The sequence below is a fragment of the Oncorhynchus keta genome, chromosome 5 (assembly GCF_023373465.1).
Source record: "Oncorhynchus keta strain PuntledgeMale-10-30-2019 chromosome 5, Oket_V2, whole genome shotgun sequence".
Taxonomy (NCBI): domain Eukaryota; kingdom Metazoa; phylum Chordata; class Actinopteri; order Salmoniformes; family Salmonidae; genus Oncorhynchus; species Oncorhynchus keta.
In genome coordinates this window covers 29,211,833-29,232,554 of record NC_068425.1, presented here as the reverse complement: position 1 = coordinate 29,232,554, position 20,722 = coordinate 29,211,833, and the positions used below count along the sequence as shown (strand labels likewise).

Genomic DNA, 20,722 nt, shown 5'->3' with positions numbered 1-20,722 from the left:
ATTTCCGCATTTACAGAAACGGGTTTGATAGCTGCAAGCGAGGAGAGGAGCATAATGTTATTATTTTATATTAACACATAGTTGTGATTGTGTATTCATCAGTGAGGTTATCTTAATTAGTATTTGCAAAGTCTGTTTGCTGACCAAGCTGAAATAGTAGAAATTCTGCGCTCGACTGCAGCACTTTTGCCATGGAATATGAATAGCTATGAACTCCGTTTCTATAAACTCACCTTTCACTCAAGTGACACTCGACTCACTTTGCAAGTCTGTGGTAATTAGATCAAAGTGAGTAGCCTGGGGAAATGAAACCACCACCAGGCATGACCGTGGAGAAACCAGCCGCAGGTGTTCGCACCTTCGGCGGCCTGAACATCCTTGGGCACCTGGCGAGTCTGGGGGCTCACCCCGCCGCCGTGGCTTACTCCATGACCACCCTGGGAGCAGGCATGATGAACAGCATATTCAGCTTCTACTATGTCAAGCTGTTCCTCAACAAGTACAAGATATCAGAAGGAGCTTTCCATCAGTCACAAGTGAGTACTGTACTACAGTAACAGATACTGTACACGTTATGAGTAGCAGGTAGCCCAGTGGTTAGAGTGTTGGGCCAGTAACCGCACCACATTATTATTTGTTAAACAGCAACTGTAGCCTTCGGGCCATATGACTATGGTGCACTTGTGTAATAATAGGCCAACATTATGCACTGCCCAGTAATAGTATGTCAATTCAAAATGGGAATGACTGGCTTGATAGTCAATGCTCAATGGTAGTGAGGAATGTATGTACAATGGTATTATTGGTCATGCAGCTTTCTCACACTTCATTAAGTGGAACGAACAACACATGACAGCATATACAGTCCTTTGACATGTGTAATTTGGGCAATTGTGCAATATTTGCAACTTTGAGATACACATTTCTATGCTAACAATACAATAATTATGTCATCCCTTCATCCTGACAGGTGGTGTACATGGTGTGGAATGCAGTGAACGACCCTCTGTTCGGCTACCTGCAGGATAACTCCCGCGTACCGTGCTGCTCTCAACGTCGTCTCTCCATCCTGTATGGTGCTCCCTTCTACGCAATCGCCTTTCTGCTCGCCTGGTTTCCATGGCGAGAGTACGCCCCCGGCGACTGGATGAGCGGCGTCCACCTGATGGTGGCGTTGTGTGCGTTCGACGGGATGCTGACGTTTGTGTTGCTGGCACAGTGCGCCCTCTTTGCAGAGATTTCAGGCCACCACCAGAGCAGGCTGAGACTCATCAAATACAACCAGGTAGGAAAGGGAGGTGTTTTGTGTAGTGCTTTTTTACATGTTTCATTTTAGCCTGTATATGGTATTTATTTTGTTGTCTGAAGTCAGTAAAGTGTTCTCACGTTAGTCTCCTCTCCCCCCTCCTCTCCCCAGGTGGCGTCACTTATAGGTTCTTCCAGTGTTCTATTCTGCGGCCTCCTCTCCCAGAACATGGATGACTTCCCATCCTTCCAGGGCTTCACTGTCCTGGTGGCCGTTCTGGCTTGTGGCTGCATGATCTACACAGGCCTACACAGCGAGAGCCGCTTTGACACCAAAGGGTCAGCACCGAGGTCAAACTACCAAGGTTCTGGCCAATCAACTCTTTCCTTCTCCTTGGTGATCTCTATGACCTTGCAGATCCTGACCAATAGGGACTTCCAGCTCTTTGTGCTCATGAACTTCTTTCAGGTCAGAGAAAAAGACTTGGGTACAGCCACTGAATGGGGGCACAGAATGTGGTTTGTTCTGTTAATGGGGACAGCTGTGTGTACCACAGCTGACCATTACATTTATATTTCCTATCCTTTGCACTTTTTCCAGGTCTTCATGGTGGCATTCTGTAATAACTTCACTATGATCTTCGCCGAGCATCTGATACCCCCCAATGTGCTTCCGTCTCTGGCCAAGAGCTTCATGTATGGAGCTGGCTTCATCTGTCCTCAGGTAACATACCACAGCTCAAAACACTTTATACTGAGTGGAGGGAGTCACTGACCTCACTCAGCATCACCAATGTATTACATTGAGTGCGTTGCCAAGTGCTGACCACACACTAGACCACCTATTTTATAGCATTGCCTCATTGATTTATTCCAAGTGTTACTTACTGTATGTTATTGTCATCTCTCTGTGGTGCGTCTCTCTCAGTTGGTTGTGCTGAGCAGTCAGAGCCTGCTCCACAGCCTAGGCTACTACAAGATCATCCTGCTCACCTTCTACGTGGAGGCTGGCATGGCTGCCGTCATGCTGGTGCTGGGGCCACATCACTACTACATCCTGGCATTCTTCCTGACCGCTAACATGTAAGAAGTTATGTTATGGTATTGTCATTGTAATGTTATTATATCATCTATTTATATGTTATTGTAGCCACTGGCATTAATGACAGTACATTTCCACATATATCAATGTCAGTTATGTAATTCAGTAACATGATTTGCTCCATGAGTTGGATATACAACAGTGCCATTTTACAACTGTTTGCTTTATCATACAAACACTATTTAATTGTAAAATAAATAAATCTATATTCTCTTTGTCGCCATTAAGGGTCCTTGTCCAGGCAGCCTTCAGTCTGTTTAACCTGCCTCTGGCTGACATTATCGACTCAGACCTTCAGAGACACAAGCGCAGGTAAACCCAGGTCTGCTGTGTGACAGCACAGTTATAATAGTGCCACATCAGCACACAGTGACCTCCACCCGCCCAGCCATCCATTACAGATAGACAGAAATAGAACACTACTCTTTCAGGTGTGTTCTGTAGGCTAACACTGAGCTTCATTGGCAGTGCTACAGTACCTAACAGCCTCTCTTGGAAGGGCACCTACCTAACATTACAAAAGTAACAGAGGCTGTATGTTCTTACAAAATGGTTACAATCAATGTGCATCTCTGTAAGTCACGTACAGTACACAGACAGGAACGTAAACACAGGGACGGAGATAAACACTAGCAAGGGTAGAGCTAAAAGCGCTTTGAGCCCTTGATGGAAAATATAAATCCAGTCATTCCAATCCATGATTATTATTGTCATTGTTATATCCTTATGACGTCAAAGTAAGTGGATCAAGTTTTAAAGCCTTGTTGTGTCCTTTCCCTCTGTCCTCTACAGCTCCCCCCTCTCCTCCATGGTGTTTGGGACCAATGCTCTGTTCACTAAACCAGCCCAGTCTCTGGCTCCTATGCTGGTGGTCTCCCTCCTAAACCAGTTTGGCTATGAGAACCTGAAGGACGCTGGGAGGGATGCAAACCCCAGGTAAGGGCTGCTGGGAGGGATGCAAACCCCTGGTAAGGGCTGCTGGGAGGGATGCAAACCCCAGGTAAGGGCTGCTGGGAGAGATGCAAACCCCAGGTAAGGGCTGCTGGGAGAGATGCAAACCCCTGGTAAGGGCTGCTGGGAGAGATGCAAACCCCAGGTAAGGGCTGCTGGGAGGGATGCAAACCCCAGGTAAGGGCTGCTGGGAGAGATGCAAACCCCTGGTAAGGGCTGCTGGGAGAGATGCAAACCCCTGGTAAGGGCTGCTGGGAGAGATGCAAACTGGGAGGATGCAAACCCCAGGTAAGTGCAAAAGGGCTGCTGGGAGGGATGCAAACCCCAGGTAAGGGCTGCTGGGAGAGATGCAAACCCCTGGTAAGGGCTGCTGGGAGAGATGCAAACCCCAGGTAAGGGCTGCTGGGAGAGATGCAAACCCCTGGTAAGGGCTGCTGGGAGAGATGCAAACCCCTGGTAAGGGCTGCTGGGAGAGATGCAAACCCCAGGTAAGGGCTGCTGGGAGAGATGCAAACCCCTGGTAAGGGCTGCTGGGAGGGATGCAAACCCCAGGTAAGGGCTGCTGGGAGAGATGCAAACCCCAGGTAAGGGCTGCTGGGAGAGATGCAAACCCCTGGTAAGGGCTGCTGGGAGAGATGCAAACCCCAGGTAAGGGCTGCTGGGAGGGATGCAAACCCCAGGTAAGGGCTGCGTCTCAATAGTCTTAAATGTCCACTCCTTATCTCCTTTTTGCTAATTGTATTATTGTGGTGAGTACTGAACAGGTGAAAGTGAATTCCCTGTAGACATCCATTTTGCTTGTATCTGATCTGTCTTCAGATAAGTGAGGCGAGGAAGGCACTTTAGACTATCAAGGACGACCATTTAAGATCCTGTTCTGTGTTTTGCATTATTAGCTATAATCCATGTTTGCTCTGCCAGCATGCAAATTAACTTTAGCCTGACCAAACCAGTCTTACTGTTGTATTTTGGAGCTGTAGGAGTGGGAATGATCTAGGATTGGTTCACTGCCAGCGAGTCACCGGCTGAATTATAGCAGCATTTGATTCATTTCAGGTGCCGATATCACACATTGTTATCCGTAGATGTAGTGTTTGACAACTTGCTGCGGTTAAAGCTTGAACTCTAATGTTACGCTTACTGAGATGACTGCTTACACCCCCTAGTGGTGAAATAGCTGCATTGACATGTTACATTAATTGTGTCAGTGAACCCATGGAAAGCAACTGCATTTATTCTACGACATGGTCGTTAATTATACGTTACTTTAATGTATCTCTATCATAGCATTATTATATGTAATTTTTATGAATGGTCTTGATACACAGACACACTGGTTGAATACATGACAACACATTTCCAGAAGCTCCTCTATATAATATAATAATAATATAATAATATCTTGTAACAGATCCTGTACTGTCTGAATAATGTCCTACTCCTCCCCTGCAGTGACTTGGAGGCCCTCCACACCACCATGTTCTACCTGGTGTGTGTGGTGCCCATGTGTATTGCCGCCCTGCAAGTCTTCGCCTGGAAGCCCTTCTCAATACGCAACAGTCACACCGTGGACACCATGTATATCGACGGCTGAGTCACTCAATTTATGCTGTTTATGAGTCACAGTCTATGCTGTCTTTTAAGACTTGATAGGTTGCTGCAGCACTCCTAAAGGGAACATGGGGGTGTAATGGCCGGAGGGTACTGCAGAAGAAAACACTCCATCTGTATGTGTTTGTTATGTTTGTTGGTGAACTTGTCTGGTGGTGATGAAGGGAATGGTACTGACCTTAACTCTGGTAGCAGGAGCACAGTGCCTGAGTCTGCTATTACTCTATGCAATAATATTATGTTAGTTACTGTGGAAACTGTATGACTTAACCAAGTTTGAGGGATATTGTAGCATCAGATTACTTTCACATAGTTTATTAGTTTTCAGACTTTGTTCTCCAAACAAATTGAATGTAAAAACAGATTTTTTCTTTGACATTGTGTATACTACATACTGTTATCATGGGACCTGAACCATTGTGATGTTGTGCCTTTGTCTAAATAGTTAATACCAAACAAATATGCTATTACTTTTCATTCAAATGATTTGCATTCATTTGTTGGGGAATGTTTCCTACGTGTCCTTTTACACTGATCCCATTTAAAAACAATACGCCTTCATTCAAATAACTTGCACGTGTTATTTACGTTGACTTTTCAAACTGAAACATGGACAAAACAAATTGGATATTCAAATAGGTGAACTTCAGATTCAGTAGAGGGACTTCTGTTTTTCTTTCTGATTAATTTGAAGTTTATCAATAAATCGAGATTGTTTTTGTCTGGTTACTTACTCTCTTTGGTTAAGCTACGGGTCAGTTTTAGATTTTGGTTAGTCGTTTTGCAGGTCAGCAGTGTCCTTCGTTTATAGTCTCCCGCCTGAAGATCAGTCTGTGTAGGGAAGTAGCTGTCATTAATGGTTCTCCTTTTTGTTGAGTTACTGGTTTTGGTAAATGTCCTCTGGATGGTTGGAGTGGGGGCTTTCAACCTGCAAGACGATTCAGTTGAGTTTATCAGCTGTAGAGTCAACATGGTGTAGATTAGATGTGTTGATAAGAGAAGAGTTTGCTTAAGACAAAGGTGTGATTATTTAGTCAATTGAAAACAGGTTGATATAACTGAGTCATAACATAAACATAACATAAGATCGAAGCACTTTCCTAGCCTCTCTCATACTTATTAGGAAAGCCAATAAGCCATATTAGGAAAATGCAATGTGACCATCTCGTACCTTGTTTTGAGCAGGGCCACTGTGGTTGGGGTTTTTCTTGTTACTTCGTAAGTTCCTCTTACCGTACAGCTCTTGCACAACAGCACCAAACTGTACTCGAACTTTATTCTTCTGTAAGAGAGAATGAACAGCAAACAAATTGGTTACATCGCAGTGGTAAATAACAACTAAAAAGTGTATTTCCTTGTCTTTCTGCAATGTAAACATACATTAAAGTCTCAACATTGTGAGACTGAGGATTTTACTAGGAATTTACTGAAGAGGAATACCCCCTCTTACAAAACAATGATAGCAAGGGCTTAGAAATATAGCTGTTCCTTGTTTAAGACATTGGGCTTTCCACAACATGGTGAAACTAAATATTGAGAACACATTGCACATTGTGCTGGTATCAAGTATTCTTTAAGACATCATGAACAACTTCAGTGAGGCAGTACAAAAGAGAAGACTGCACCTGTATGTCACTCTTCTGTGTGCCTCTGCAAACGGCAATGTCTTTCCCAGTCTAGTGTAGAATGAGCAGGTTATAATCCAATGTAGACTAGATGATTATGATGGTTGCATGATTGGTCAATATATTTTGTGCTCTGTTACATCTCAAACAACAACCAATTCATAATGATCATTATATGCATGTATCTAGAGTAATACAATAGCTTACCTTCTTACGAATGATCAGAATCAGTATTGCCAGACTGTACAAGGCTAACAGGACAAACAGCAAAACTTGCCAGGCCATCTGCACGCCCCTCTCTGAAAGCACACAGGAGAACTGGCACTTGGTTTTCATATGGTTGTCAAGGCAAAACCTGAGTAGAACTGAAAAGTCCCCCTTGCTACCCCAAACACTCTTACCCATAGAGATACATTAAATGATGAGTAATCATTTTAAATGACACATGTTCTATTTAATTCTATGCTCTTACCTCTCACCACCAGCGTGGTGCCCTGCCCTATCTCCTGTGCCCCGCTGCATACCACGTCTCTAAACAAGGCAGCACAGTGGTACACCCCGCTGTCATTGGCCTGGAGTGAGTTGATATTGAGGCTGTTTCTCTCCAGGCTGTATTTGTGTTGCTGGGTCATCAGATCGACCGAGTGGTGAGTGTCCTGCTTGAAGACGAACCAGAGGAAATCAATGTTCCTATTGGTATCATATATGATGTTACAGGGGAGAGAGGCTGACTGACCCCCTATCCGCCAAATGATATCGTCTGGCTGGTGTAACGATAACCCTGGGGGGCAGTTTTCCTTGTTCTCCATGATGACTGGAGTAAAAAGAGATACAGGTATAATCGTAAAGTTGTACTCTCAATCGTTATAAGTGAACCTAATATGGAATCAAAACCGTTTTAATCTGATATTTAATCACATTTAATTTAGTTGATGTGTCCTTACCGGCTGTCGAGATTCATTAGCGTGATAGAGGAGAACACTGACAAATCCGTTCTGATGAAAACATAATGTTGACACAATATGTGTGTGTGCGCGCTGTGATCTCATGACTAAGTGTGCAATAGACAGAACAGGAAGATGGATGTTTTCACTTCTCTCAGTTTTCCATCCTGTTACCAAGTATCTCATCATTATGTGTTTGGTGTTGTAATCCCAAACAAATTCTCTCACAGTTGTCAGTCAAAACTGTCTTCTCGTAGTAATGTTGCAGCATCAGCGAGATGTGAGAATCAATCTGTTCGCTGTTCTTCAAATTCAAGGCCCTGGCATGACAGTCACATTGCGTTTATTCAACTAGAAATTCTTACCAATGGATGCTGGTGGGCGTGTTTTGCACAGTTGTCACTCAAATCGCAGTATCCAATCCGAACCCAATTTGCTTTGTAATTTACGTTTTTCTTACGCCCCCTTCCACGTCGACTTGCCCTATCGCCATATTTCAACTCGTTGCATCAAAAAAGGGATAGTGAAGCCGGTTAAATAAGTTAGAAAGCTAGTTTAAACCAGGAAAAAGTCAACAGGAGACTTTAAGTCATTTTCACCGGTGTCAGAAGAAGGCATCAGCTCTAGCAATGAACATCTTCAGGTTAACGGGAGACCTCTCTCACTTGGCAGCTATCATCATTCTCCTGCTCAAAATATGGAAAACCAGGTCGTGTGCTGGTGAGTATATTAGCCACTAAAATGTATATTTCTTCAAATGACTTATTGGCTATGTGCTGTCTACTCATGTATTTAGTTAGCCGTCTGCCCACATTCCAACCCATCTCGTTAGCTGGAGTTTAAATCCCTGTAGACAGCTAGCTAACATGGATAGTATATATATATTTAGCTGATAGCTACAGAACAAACAAGCAACGAATGGCAATTTAAGTGCTGGTGTGTGTGTGTGTGTGTGTGTGTGTGTATATATATATATATATATATATATATCTCATGAAACATGTTGTGTGAACTGGAGTGTTCGCTAGCTAGTGAGCTTGAATTGGTTGAACGTTAGCTACTTCACCACAGTAGCATGTCAACTTGCTAACTGTCTATTCTAGCGCGGCAACTTGGATTGCTCTGATTTTAAAGTTAACTACCAGCTAAATGGATTATTGTTTAATCAAAGCCTTCATTGAATATCTGGTTTGCCACTTATGCAAAACATGTTAGCTACGGTATCTAATTAGCTAGCTATGTGTAACAGCCAAAATAGTAGACGATTAAAAGAATCGATTGCTCATAAAGTGATGCAGGTTTGGACACTGTACCTTGCTTTCAGATTAGGTATTTATGAATAACTTCTGTTTAAACATCCCGTTTAGTGTCACCTTGTTTTCTGCAACAGTCTGACATGCGAGTTCACTCAATGTAGCCCGGCGTTTGATTGTTAGATCTGGACTCTGACGTGGCATTCTTGAAAGTCTCACGAAATTAAATTAGGTGGCAAGGAATCAATGCATTCTCACTCAAAAGTAGTCGACACTTATACATTTATGTGTCAAATTAGCTGAACACATCCTATATTCTAAACACTCGCACACGTTTCTCTCATCAACCGTGTTTCCATCGGATTAATTTGCCTTTGAGGCATTAGGATCTGCTGTTTTTTTTCTAATACCAGTCGCTGTAATATATAGAATAAATAAGATGTCTTGTGCACATTACGATTAGGCCTACATGGAGATGCATTAGTTGCAGAGTGATCACCCTGGTCTTGAGATGCTGCTGCATTTCTTGATGTAGTTTCAGCAATCAGATAGTTAATTTATCCTCTAGTCAGACATGGGTTTGTCTCACTCACATTTCCAACTGCTGTTGATAAGATACTATCACACTTGCAGCTCTGACTGGGCAGGGGCTTGCAAAGGAAGACTATTTCAGAAGTTGTGAAGGACTTGCCATTCTTCCAGAACTTGTTCTTTCTTGAAGTGATGCAAAACTAGAAGAATAATTTCTTATTTCATTCCCAGGTATTAACAGTCCTACTGTTGTTAAACTGGTTGTCCCATCCAGGTATCTCTGGGAAGAGCCAGATCCTGTTTGCTTTGGTCTTCACTACTCGTTACCTGGACCTCCTCACCTCCTTCATTTCCCTCTACAACACCACCATGAAGGTAAGAGGATGGCTGAGCCTTCCTTTCCTTCTCTCCATAGTATAGTATTGATTAAGTGTTATTAGTTGGGCCAGGTAGAATCCCTTAGTCGTCTGCATAAGCAATTGACAATGTCCTCACCAAATCTCTCTGGGGGTTCAGGTAAGTTCTATCTGTAGATTTATTCTGGCCCTAGTCCTTATGAGAGACTGTCTAGACTGCAATACTATTTTCTTCTCAGCACCATTTTATTTGACCTTTTATCTAACTAGGCAAGTCAGTTAAAAACAAATTCTTATTTTCAATGATGGCCTAGGAACAGTGGGTTAACTGCCTGTTCAGGGGCAGAACAACAGATTTGTACCTTGTCAGCTCGGGGAGTTGAACTTGCAACCTTTCGGTTACTAGTCCAACGCTCTAACCACTAGGCTACCCTGCCCCCCTTAACATGGGATACATTGTTCCGGGCCACCATTGTTCCTGTTCCCAACCGCCCCGTAGCACTCACTTCCGTCATCATGAAGTGCTTTGAGAGACTAGTCAAGGACCATATCACCTCCACCCTACCTGACACCCTAGACCCACTCCAATTTGCTTACCGCCCAAATAGGTCCACAGACGATGCAATCTCAACCACACTGCCCTAACCCACCTGGACAAGAGGAATACCTATGTGAGAATGCTGTTCATCGACTACAGCTCGGCATTCAACACCATAGTACCCTTCAAGCTCGAGACCCTGGGTCTCGACCCCGCCCTGTGCAACTGGGTACTGGACTTCCTGACGGGCCGCCCCCAGGTGGTGAGGGTAGGCAACAACATCTCCTCCCTGCTGATCCTCAACACGGGGGCCACACAAGGGTGCGTTCTGAGCCCTCTCCTGTACTCCCTGTTCACCCACGACTGCGTGGCCACGCACGCCTCCAACTCAATCATCAAGTTTGCGGACGACACAACAGTGGTAGGCTTGATTACCAACAACGACGAGACGGCCTACAGGGAGGAGGTGAGGGCCCTCTGAGTGTGGTGTCAGGAAAATAACCTCACACTCAACGTCAACAAAACTAAGGAGATGATTGTGGACTTCAGGAAACAGCAGAGGGAACACCCCCCTATCCACATCGATGGAACAGTAGTGGAGAGGGTAGCAAGTTTTAACTTCCTCGGCATACACATCACAGACAAACTGAATTGGTCCACTCACACTGACAGCGTCGTGAAGAAGGCGCAGCAGCGCCTCTTCAACCTCAGGAGGCTGAAGAAATTTGGCTTGTCACCAAAAGTACTCACAAACTTCTACAGATGCACAATCGAGAGCATCCTGGCGGGCTGTATCACCGCCTGGTACGGCAACTGCTCCGCCCACAACCGTAAGGCTCTCCTGAGGGTAGTGAGGTCTGCACAACGCATCACCGGGGGCAAACTACCTGCCCTCCAGGACACCTACACCACCCGATGTTACAGGAAGGCCATAAAGATCATCAAGGACATGAACCACTGCCTGTTCACCCCGCTATCATCCAGAAGGCGAGGTCAGTACAGGTGCATCAAAGCTGGGACCGAGAGACTGAAAAACAGCTTCTATCTCAAGGCCATCAGACTGTTAAACAGCCACCACTAACATTGAGTGGCTGCTGCCAACACACTGTCATTGACACTGACCCAACTCCAGCCACTTTAATAATGGGAAGTGATGGGAAATTATGTAAATATATCACTAGCCACTTTAAACAATGCTACCTTATATAATGTTACTTACCCTACATTATTCATCTCATATGCATACGTATATACTGTACTCTACATCATCGACTGCATCCTTATGTAATACATGTATCACTAGCCACTTTAACTATGCCACTTTGTTTACTTTGTCTACATACTCGTCTCATATGTATACACTGTACTCGATACCATCTACTGTATGCTGCTCTGTACCATCACTCATTCATATATCCTTATGTACATATTCTTTATCCCCTTACAGTACCATCACTCATTCATATATCCTTATGTACATATTCTTTATCCCCTTACACTGTGTATAAGACAGTAGTTTTGGAATTGTTAGTTAGATTACTTGTTGGTTATCACTGCATTGTCGGAACTAGAAGCACAAGCATTTCGCTACACTCGCATTAACATCTGCTAACCATGTGTATGTGACAAATAAAATTTGATTTGATTCATTTTCTCCCTATACTCTTCTCTGCAGGTCATCTACATTGGTTGTGCCTACGCCACGGTCTACCTGATCTACATGAAGTTCAAGGCCACCTATGATGGGAACCATGACAGCTTCCGAATGGAATTCCTGGTGGTTCCTGTAGGGGGCCTCGCCTGCCTGGTCAACCATGACTTCTCTTTCCTAGAGGTTAGAGACATTTACATTACATATGAAGGAGAAGCCCCTAGTTGATGTCTACTTAACCTATTCCGCATGGTCAGAGCTGGCGGATGAGATTAATGGCTAATATACGGTGTTGTGTGTTTGTCTTTCTATCAGATCCTGTGGACATTCTCCATCTACCTGGAGTCGGTGGCCATCCTGCCCCAGCTCTTCATGATCAGTAAGACGGGCGAGGCGGAGACAATCACCACCCACTACCTGTTTTTCCTGGGTCTCTACCGGGCCCTGTACCTCTTCAACTGGATCTGGCGCTTTTACTTCGAGGGTTTCTTCGACATGATCGCCATTGTGGCCGGCATGGTGCAGACTATCCTCTACTGCGACTTCTTCTACCTTTATGTCACCAAAGGTGAGTCTCCACCTAAATGTCCACTTCTGATTTATGTTCTGCCATCTGTGTATTTGCTGTTTGACCATCTGGTATTTTATATATGCGTAAGTAAGCCTTGTTGGAGTTTTATTTTATTTATTTTTTATTAACCTTTATTTAACCAGGAAGGGCTCATTGAGATTAAAATCTCTTTTTCAAGAGCGCCCTGGCCAAGATAGGCAGCACCAAGTCATTACAAAAAATTACAGACAAACAACATGAAAAACTACAAGTAATCTAGTAAAAACCATTGAATTCACAAGAGTATAAAACAGCAAATTAAAAACATTGACAGGTCAGGGAATCAGCCTCAAAATCCTTCATCAGTGATTTAAAAACACCAATCGGGACAAGTTCTTCCAGTTTAAAAGTATTTTGTAAGGTGTTCCAAGACTATGGTGCAGAGTACATAAAAGCCCTTTTACCAAATTCAGTTCGGACGTTTGGAACAGTTAGCAGGATAAAGTCCAGCGAATGATGAGAGTACCCACCACATTCCTGAACAATAAAAATGCACAAATAAAAAGATAGTAAACCCAAAATGGCTTTGTAAATAAAAGTCTACCAGTGACTGAGCCTACGAGTGACTAGAGAAGTCCAGCCAACCCTGGTATACAAAGTGCAGTGGTGCGTAAAGGTTTTGCAGTTTAAAATAAATCTCAAAGTGCCATGGTAAAGGGTGTCAATTGATCTCAAACACTGAGCGGAAGCATTCATATATAAAATATCCCCATATTCTAGTAAAGGCATAAATGTAGCTGACACCAGCCTCCTTCTGGCTTCAAAAGAAAAATAGGCCTTATTCCTAAAATAAAATCCCAATTTCAGCTTCAATTGTTTTGTAAGTTGTTGAATATGCAATTTTAAAAGAGGCTGTCATCAATTAAAATTCCAAGATATTTATGAGGTTACAACCTCAATCTCCTTGCCCTGACAGGTAGTAGGTGAAAGGTTCAGAGGTCTATTTCTTGCATTAGAGAACACCATTAGTTTAATTTTGTCAGTATTGAGGATAAGCTTTAATTGACACAAGGTATGTTGAACAGTATAAAAAGCAGTTTGCATGTTCTGGAAAGCTTTTGTAAGAGACGAGGCACAACAGTAAATAACAGTATCATCAGCATTAAAATGAAGTTGTGCCTTTTGGACATTTTTGTCTAAATCATTTATATAAATAGTGAATAAGAGAGAAGCAAGTACAGAGCCTTGGGGCACACCATTCAAGACAGACAATTTAACAGACATAAGCCTGTCAAATTGAGTGCACTGAGTTCCATCAGACAGATGGTTAGCAAACCCTGCAACTGCATGCTCTGAAAGACCTACACTCGACAGTCTCTGCCTTAGTATAGCATGATCAACTGTATCAAAAGCCTTAGAGATCAATAAAAAGTGAGACGGAGTGCTGTTTTTTTGTCTATGGCTTCAGTGATATCATTTAAAATGGCTGCTGTAATTGTGCTATGCTTCTTCCTGAAGCCTGATTGGTACATTGATAAAATAGAGTTAGTAAATAATTGATGTTTGAGTTTGTAGGACTACATCATATCCTAAATTAGTTATAATCTATCTAGATACACCTTGAATGTTGTAGTACACAGGAGTCTGCACACTGCAAGGGAAATATATATTTTTGGGACCCTCTGACATGTATCTCAATAATCCTCAGTGCTGAAAGGAAAGAAGCTGAGCCTGCCAGCATGAGAGGTTCAGACGTAGACCCCGTGTCTCCCAGCAGACTCAGGTTGCGTGGAGATGACATCATGGAACCCCCGCCGAGCAAGATGCCTGAGAGACAGAGCGACTCAAGGGGGAAAACACTAGTCTTCTTCATGAATAACTTTGAACTGGTAAACCACATGGCTCAAACTGAATGAGGTCATCCCAGGTCTTCACGCAGTCATCAGATATCTATTTTTAGCATATTGCCTTACCTTTTCTCCTTGCTGTTCAAAATAGAAAGAAAACATGCTTTTTTTTTCGACATGTGAGGTGTGCTCTTTGATGGCTCAATATGCATTGTATTGATTAGGGTTGACTCAATGCAAAGTACCATGCCAAACTTCAAAATGAAATACAAAAATGTAATCTTTATGATTAAGATGGAAACGATGTGTCAAGGAGTATTATGTAATGATTTTATGTCTTGCTATTTTTTTCATACATTGTTTTTACATGACTGTACCCCCTTGGCCAATTTATTATTCACAACTACATTTACTTATGTTTTGTAGGTGCTCTTTCATTTGGATATCCCAGTTTGCACTCCTCTCTTGAAAAAGTTATCCTGCAAAGCCCACTTATGGGTTCTTGTTTATATAACCCTTTGCCCAATATCTTTTTTCCAGTTGCCCTTTTTGACATTTTTGGTAAAATTCAATGCTGTTGTCAAATTTGAAAGCATAAATTCTTCATCTTGGTGTTCTCCATTTATGTACATACTTGCCTTTCTAAGATGAAGTTCCCATCTTAACATGATACATATCACCTTTCACATCCCCAACCAAAAGAAGAGTTTATTGCATGACTTAGGCCCAGGCTCAGCTTGTTCAACATTGGATGATTAAGTAATTTAGGGGTCCGTATCAGAAAATGTGCTTCCTGACAGGGCTATTTGGTTTGTTTTCAATGCAGTCATAGACTAAGGTTAATTTGATTGAATACTGTAATCACCTTACATGGTCAGTTTGTTTAGCTGTTTAAATAACGATTCAGTCATTTGTCACAGAGGTAAAAGACCCATTGAAATATACATGATATTCTAGAACAGTGTTCAGGAGGAATGCGTGTGAGATACGGTGTTTGGTATAGATGCATTTGAGTTCAATGTTGAGATTTGACCCATTTTCCCAGCTAAGTAAACCCCCATAGTCTTTTCATTTGTCATTCCTATAGCTTATTTTGTTTTAAGTTGCATGAACACTGTGATACAACGTCGCCTCCAATAAACTTTTTATGAAAAAGCACAATTTTACCTTGTTAATGTGAAAAAACACCACCTATGTAGACAGCTAGAAAAGGATTAGGCAAAAAAATGATAAGTACTTAAAATGACTTGTTATTTTAATAGAATCCCCATTAGCTGTTGTGAAAGCAGCAGCTACTATTCCTGGGGTCCACATTAAACATGACAATACAGAACATTTAACTGCTCAAGGCCAGAACTATACATCTGTGAAGGGTCAATCATTACAAATGACTTTTGTACATTAGAAAAATGTCTTCCAATATGGAGACACTGGCTTTCTAGAGCAAATCAATTTAGTGCAGTTGAAGTGATTTACTTGTAACATTCCATCAAAGTAACATCTCGCCACTAATCTTCGGAGAAAAGGTACATTAAATTGAATACATAACACTTTGATACATCAGTCACTATCATCTCTATTAGTGCATACTTTATGTTTCTGGTTCACACAAACTGACATGACCTTAGTAACAAACTAGCTCCCACTTTTCAAATGGACAACAGATTTGAAATTTAAGACTGACCTGTTATTAATCCTATGTGGATCAAAACTAGAGGAACACATTTACTATAATTTTTTGGCAAATGTACAATATGGATTATAGCATACTGCACACATTGTTTCCAGAATACACAGATTGTCAAATACAGTAACAGGTATATTATTTGCAGTGCTACCTGGTCATCTGTCATGTTCTAAATGGGCTTTGTTTAACAAATAATTTCTACCATGACAGGTTCTTAATCCTCTCTCCATTGCAAATGGACAATAAAAACCAAGGTGCATTCATTGCATGTAACATCTGACAATCAGACTAGCAACCGATAGCAGCTTGAATTTAAACTGTTTATGTATAAAATATACATCTTTGTACTCTTAACCTTTAGAAATATCAAGAAATAGTGATATTAGTACAAATGCTATAATGCAATAAAATAAATCAACAATCAATGTGCCTACATTCAGTCAGGTGAAATTATACAACCTCCAGAATCATATAAAGAAATATTAATACTTGTATCAATGGTGATGATTCCATTGGGCTGCTTGGATAATCGATTTTTCTAGTTAAAGGCCCAGTCAAAGATTTTTCTGTTTTATAAATAGTTCCAGACGATGATGTTGGAATAATACTGTGAAAATTATGCCCTTTCAGTGCAAGAGCTGTTTGAAAAGACCACCTGAAATTTCAGCCTGCTTTGGTGGGCTGAAAATGTGGCCTGCCTGTTGACATCACCTGGCGGTAAATTAGTTTATAGACTAATAAGAGAGTTCCAAATGTCTCTGACAATAACAGATATGTTTCAGTTTTTCCCTCCCCACTTAGACCTAAACAATTATTGCTTGAGAACATGCTCTTTGCTAAGAAAGCAATTTTTGTTTGTTTTCATTTAAAACAAATCATAGTAAGGAAGTTAATTATTAGCCAGAAATTATTTGATATTGAGATAAAAACAGCTGCATTGGGCCTTTAATGAAAAGTCAACCTGAGGTTTTACTCTATCTAGTTCTTGAGTCTAGAGGAACCCCTATCTGCCAGTGAAAGGACTGCAGTGCAGTGATCAGTATACGATTGTGTCTGTAGAAGGCCATCTCCATCACTGACGCTGCAGCTCCTTAAACCTCCGGCTTCCCATAGGCTTCTTCATCTTCTTCTCTGACAGATTTTAAAGTAGGGGAGAGAACAAACAACTTGAGTATTAAATTAAAGGGACACTTTAAACTTATGAGAAACAACATTGTATGATACAGTTAAAGTACACCTTAGCCAAATACCTTTAAACTAAGTATTTCATCATTCCTGACATTTAATCCAAGTAAAAATTCCTCATCTTAAGTCAGTTAGGATCACCACTTTATTTTAAGAATGTGAAATGTCAGAATAATAGTAGAGAGAATGATTTATTTCAGCTTTTATTTCTTTCATCACATTTCCAGTGGGTCAGAAGTTTACATACACTCAATTCGTATTTGGTAGCATTGCCTTTAAATTGTAAAATTTGGGTCAAACGTTTTGGGTAGCCTTCCACAAGCTTCCCACAATAAGTTGGGTGAATTGTGGCCTATTCCTCCTGACAGAGCTGGTGTAACTGAGTCACGTTTGCAGGCCTCCTTGTTCGCACATGCTTTTTCAGTTCCGCCCACAAATTGTCTATGGGATTGAGATCAGGGCTTTGTGATGGCCACTCCCAAGACCCATTTGCGACCAAGCTTCAACTTCCTGACTGATGTCTTGAGATGTTGATTCAATATATCCACATCATTTCCCTGCCTCATGATTCCATCTATTTTGTGAAGTGCACCAGTCACTCCTGCAGCAAAGCACCCCCACAACATGATGCTGCCACCCCCATGCTTCACGGTTGGGATGGTGTTCTTCAGCTTGCAAGCCTCTTCTTTTTACTCCAAACATAACGATGGTCATTATGTTTCATCAGACCAGAGGACATTTCTCCAAAAAGTACAATCTTTGTCCCCATGTGCAGTTGCAAACAGTAGTCTGGCTTTTTTATGGCGGTTTTGGAGCAGTGGCTTCTTCCTTGCTGAGCGGCCTTTCAGGTTATGTCGATATATGACTCGTTTTACTGTGGATATAGATACTTTTGTACCGTTTTCCTCCAGCATCTTCACATGGTACTTTGCTGTTGTTCTGGGATTGATTTGCACTTTTCGCACCAAAGTACGTTCATCTCTAGGAGACAGAACGCGTCTCCTTCCTGAGCGTTATGACCGCTGCGTGGTCCCATGGTGTTTATACTTACATTCTATTGTTTGTACAGATGAACGTGGTACCTTCAGGCGTTTGGAAATTGCTCAGACTTGTGGAAGTCTACAATTTATTTTCTGAGGTCTGATTTCTTTTGATTTTCCCATGATGTCAAGCAATGAGGCACTGAGTTTGAAGGTAGGCCTTGAAATACATGGTGTGGCAGGGTAGCCTAATGGTTAGAGTGTTGGACTAGTAACCGGAAGGTTGCAAGTTCAAACCCCTGAGCTGACAAGGTGTCGTTCTGCCCCTGAACAGGCAGTTAACCCACTGTTCCTAGGCCGTCATTGAAAATAAGAATTTGTTCTTAACTGACTTGCCTAGTAAAATAAAACCTCAAATTATGTCAACAAGCCCATCAGAAGCTTCTAAAGCTATGACATCATTTCCTGGAATTTTCCAAGCTGTTTAAAAAGGCACAGTCAATTTAGTGTATGTAAACTTCTGATCCACTGGAATTGTGATACAGTGAAATAATCTGTGTCTGTAAACAATTGTTGGAAAAATTACTTGTGTCATGCACAAAGTAGATGTCCTAACCGACTTGCCAAAACTATAGTTTGGTAACAAGAAATTTGTGGAGTGTTTGAAAAACAAATTTTAATGACTCCAACCTAAGTGTATGTAAACTTCCGACTTCAACTGTATGTCTAGAAAGGAGTTTTTGTTCATCAAGTTAAGTTGAACACACCCATCTTGTTCCATGACTGTTATATTTGTCGCAGGCTCCAACCTAGTGACTCGGTACCTACTGACACTGGGTGAAAAAGAGAAAGAAAGAGGGAGAAAATGAGAATCTCAAATGAAGGGCCTCTGTGTGTGTGTGTGTTTACTCCATGCTGTGTGTTTTGATACCGCTGGCTGTAGTAGAAGTTGAGCACATTGTAAGAGGTAATGTAACAGGCACCGAGGACCAAGGAGACCAGGATGGAGAGGATGGCCAGAGCAGAGAGCACACACAGCAGACTGACCCCTCCTAGGGATAGCAGAAACACTGGAGGGAGAGGGAGGAGGTAGGAATAATGAGGAAAAACAAGATAGTGAAAAAGGGTTTCAGTATTAGCCACCATCATTGTCCCTGATAGACAGGCATTCAGATTAGTTGTTATACTACACTGCTGGGAAGAGTGTATTGGCACTGTAGTAGTGGACAGTAGGTATTGTATAGATAGTGTAGGGACTTACCCTCCAATAAAACGAAACCCACAGTGGCACCAATGAATGTAACGGTGGCAAAGGTCAGGAAAATCCCAATGGGTACAGTGGCCATGGAGCCAAATACCAACACAGCCAGGGCTAAGAATGGGTGGTCATTGAGGTACTGCCCCATTGATGTGTTCATCAGCTCTGCCACCTAGTGAGGAGAGAGAGAAGGGTCATGAACATGCTTCACATTACCTACTGTCCTATTAAGAAGTAATACATGTCTGTTACTGTTAGACCAAGATCTTTTAACAATGTTGCTGAAGAGGAGACATGGTGCTGTTACCTTGGGGTCTTTGTACAGGCTGTCCATCATGCTACTCAAACTGTCTCGAAGCTGCAGTAGCCCTTTGGGGATAGTTGTCACATTGTTGCACTGCATTGTTAGGTTTCTATCATGCACAGAAGAAGCGAGGGAAACATTTACAAATAAATAAATGTCTCTGTCACATAGTTTAGCCACCTCTCATGGATACACACATATGAATACCGAGTATCTAGCTAGCTCACTTATAAGTCTATTTCAGCAAAGCGCCTTGATGACACATCAGCTAGCAGTAGCTGGGTTTCTTGGTTTGTTTACTTTCACTAACGTTAGCCTAGCTGAATGGCTAAAGCTATTTCCAACGATTTGCTAGCTAACATTGAGTTACTCCATAATTCCACACGATTTTAATTTTAACACAGCTAATCGTGTAGTTTGCTACTAATCCAAACGTTTTTCAAAACTGTTCGTTACCTTCTTCTTCTATAATATTATGGCGGTCCGCAAACAAACGTTATCGTTGAATGCCGCCACTTACTGTACTGGAGTGTCTAGTCAATCACAGTTTACGGACTAAAGAACCAAACATTAAGAACAACTAAACCCTCCTATCTAATCCTTTACTACTCTGTTCGTTATCTACCTGTCAGTAAGTGTGCCGACTGGTTTGAAGCTGTGTGTGAACTATCGCGAGGTTAACAAAAAGGTGTCAAATGCAAAGAACAAAAATTACTAGGACTGAAAAGCATGTGTGACTGATACATAGAAATAGAACTAATAGAACAAACAACCCATTCAATAAGTTTGCATCCAAATGATCTACCCTTCTCCCCAAGTGTACATAGTGAGGAATAGGCAGTGGTCAGTCTAAAAAATAAAAAATAAAAAACATTCTTATACAAAGGATAACAGACAGAATCAAGGCTTGGACTGGCAACCCTGCAGTCTCGAGGCAAATACTAAATCAAATCAAATCAAATGTATTTATATAGCCCTTCGTACATCAGCTGATATCTCAAAGTGCTGTACAGAAACCCAGCCTAAAACCCCAAACAGCAAACAATGCAGGTGGAAGCACGGTGGCTAGGAAAAACTCCCTAGAAAGGCCAACACCTAGGAAGA

The 20,722-nt window shown here is 42.0% G+C and overlaps 4 protein-coding genes across 47 annotated transcripts; 2 read left to right on the top strand and 2 right to left on the bottom strand.

Annotated features, from left to right (window-relative positions):
• The first annotated feature begins 12 nt into the window (after window positions 1-12).
• On the top strand, window positions 13-5,638 carry mfsd13al (major facilitator superfamily domain containing 13a-like). 37 transcript variants are annotated; one of them, XM_052519423.1, is made up of 12 exons: window positions 13-536; window positions 971-1,285; window positions 1,418-1,714; window positions 1,847-1,969; window positions 2,174-2,328; window positions 2,576-2,659; window positions 3,140-3,315; window positions 3,380-3,443; window positions 3,476-3,539; window positions 3,787-3,850; window positions 3,883-3,946; window positions 4,751-5,638. In XM_052519423.1, the coding sequence occupies exons 1-7, from the start codon at window positions 306-308 to the stop codon at window positions 3,285-3,287; spliced, it is 1,353 nt and encodes a 450-aa protein (XP_052375383.1). In that variant the 5' UTR covers window positions 13-305; the 3' UTR covers window positions 3,288-3,315; window positions 3,380-3,443; window positions 3,476-3,539; window positions 3,787-3,850; window positions 3,883-3,946; window positions 4,751-5,638. The 37 variants fall into 37 exon arrangements, with proteins under 37 accessions (XP_052375383.1, XP_052375381.1, XP_052375353.1 ...); XM_052519421.1 differs by having other exon boundaries at window positions 3,140-3,347; XM_052519393.1 differs by lacking the exon at window positions 3,883-3,946 and adding exons at window positions 3,627-3,754; window positions 3,947-3,978 and having other exon boundaries at window positions 3,140-3,347; window positions 3,380-3,507; window positions 3,787-3,882.
• Window positions 5,209-7,774, bottom strand: si:ch211-139g16.8 (immunoglobulin superfamily member 6). Of its 3 annotated transcripts, none has more exons than XM_052519426.1 (6): window positions 7,479-7,774; window positions 7,007-7,348; window positions 6,742-6,833; window positions 6,535-6,585; window positions 6,081-6,191; window positions 5,209-5,837 (listed from the first exon to the last, which is right to left on the bottom strand). In XM_052519426.1, the coding sequence occupies exons 2-6, from the start codon at window positions 7,341-7,343 to the stop codon at window positions 5,787-5,789; spliced, it is 642 nt and encodes a 213-aa protein (XP_052375386.1). In that variant the 5' UTR covers window positions 7,344-7,348; window positions 7,479-7,774; the 3' UTR covers window positions 5,209-5,786. The 3 variants fall into 3 exon arrangements, with proteins under 3 accessions (XP_052375386.1, XP_052375384.1, XP_052375385.1); XM_052519424.1 differs by having other exon boundaries at window positions 7,007-7,193; window positions 7,479-7,767; XM_052519425.1 differs by having other exon boundaries at window positions 7,007-7,190; window positions 7,479-7,766.
• A 163-nt stretch (window positions 7,775-7,937) lies between these two features.
• LOC127930111 (ER lumen protein-retaining receptor 2-like) lies at window positions 7,938-15,365 on the top strand. The gene is made up of 5 exons (XM_052519427.1): window positions 7,938-8,198; window positions 9,537-9,637; window positions 11,832-11,990; window positions 12,123-12,375; window positions 14,066-15,365. The coding sequence occupies exons 1-5, from the start codon at window positions 8,108-8,110 to the stop codon at window positions 14,098-14,100; spliced, it is 639 nt and encodes a 212-aa protein (XP_052375387.1). The 5' UTR covers window positions 7,938-8,107; the 3' UTR covers window positions 14,101-15,365.
• Window positions 15,366-16,819: 1,454 nt separating this feature from the next.
• On the bottom strand, window positions 16,820-20,373 carry LOC127930112 (lipid droplet assembly factor 1-A-like). 6 transcript variants are annotated; one of them, XM_052519429.1, is made up of 6 exons: window positions 20,244-20,373; window positions 19,622-19,727; window positions 19,318-19,486; window positions 18,988-19,126; window positions 18,747-18,889; window positions 16,820-17,022 (listed from the first exon to the last, which is right to left on the bottom strand). In XM_052519429.1, exons 2-6 carry the CDS (start codon window positions 19,715-19,717, stop codon window positions 16,964-16,966), a joined length of 606 nt encoding a protein of 201 aa, XP_052375389.1. In that variant the 5' UTR covers window positions 19,718-19,727; window positions 20,244-20,373; the 3' UTR covers window positions 16,820-16,963. The 6 variants fall into 6 exon arrangements, with proteins under 6 accessions (XP_052375389.1, XP_052375388.1, XP_052375390.1 ...); XM_052519428.1 differs by lacking the exon at window positions 20,244-20,373 and adding an exon at window positions 20,075-20,236; XM_052519430.1 differs by lacking the exon at window positions 20,244-20,373 and adding an exon at window positions 19,846-20,068.
• Window positions 20,374-20,722: the final 349 nt, after the last annotated feature.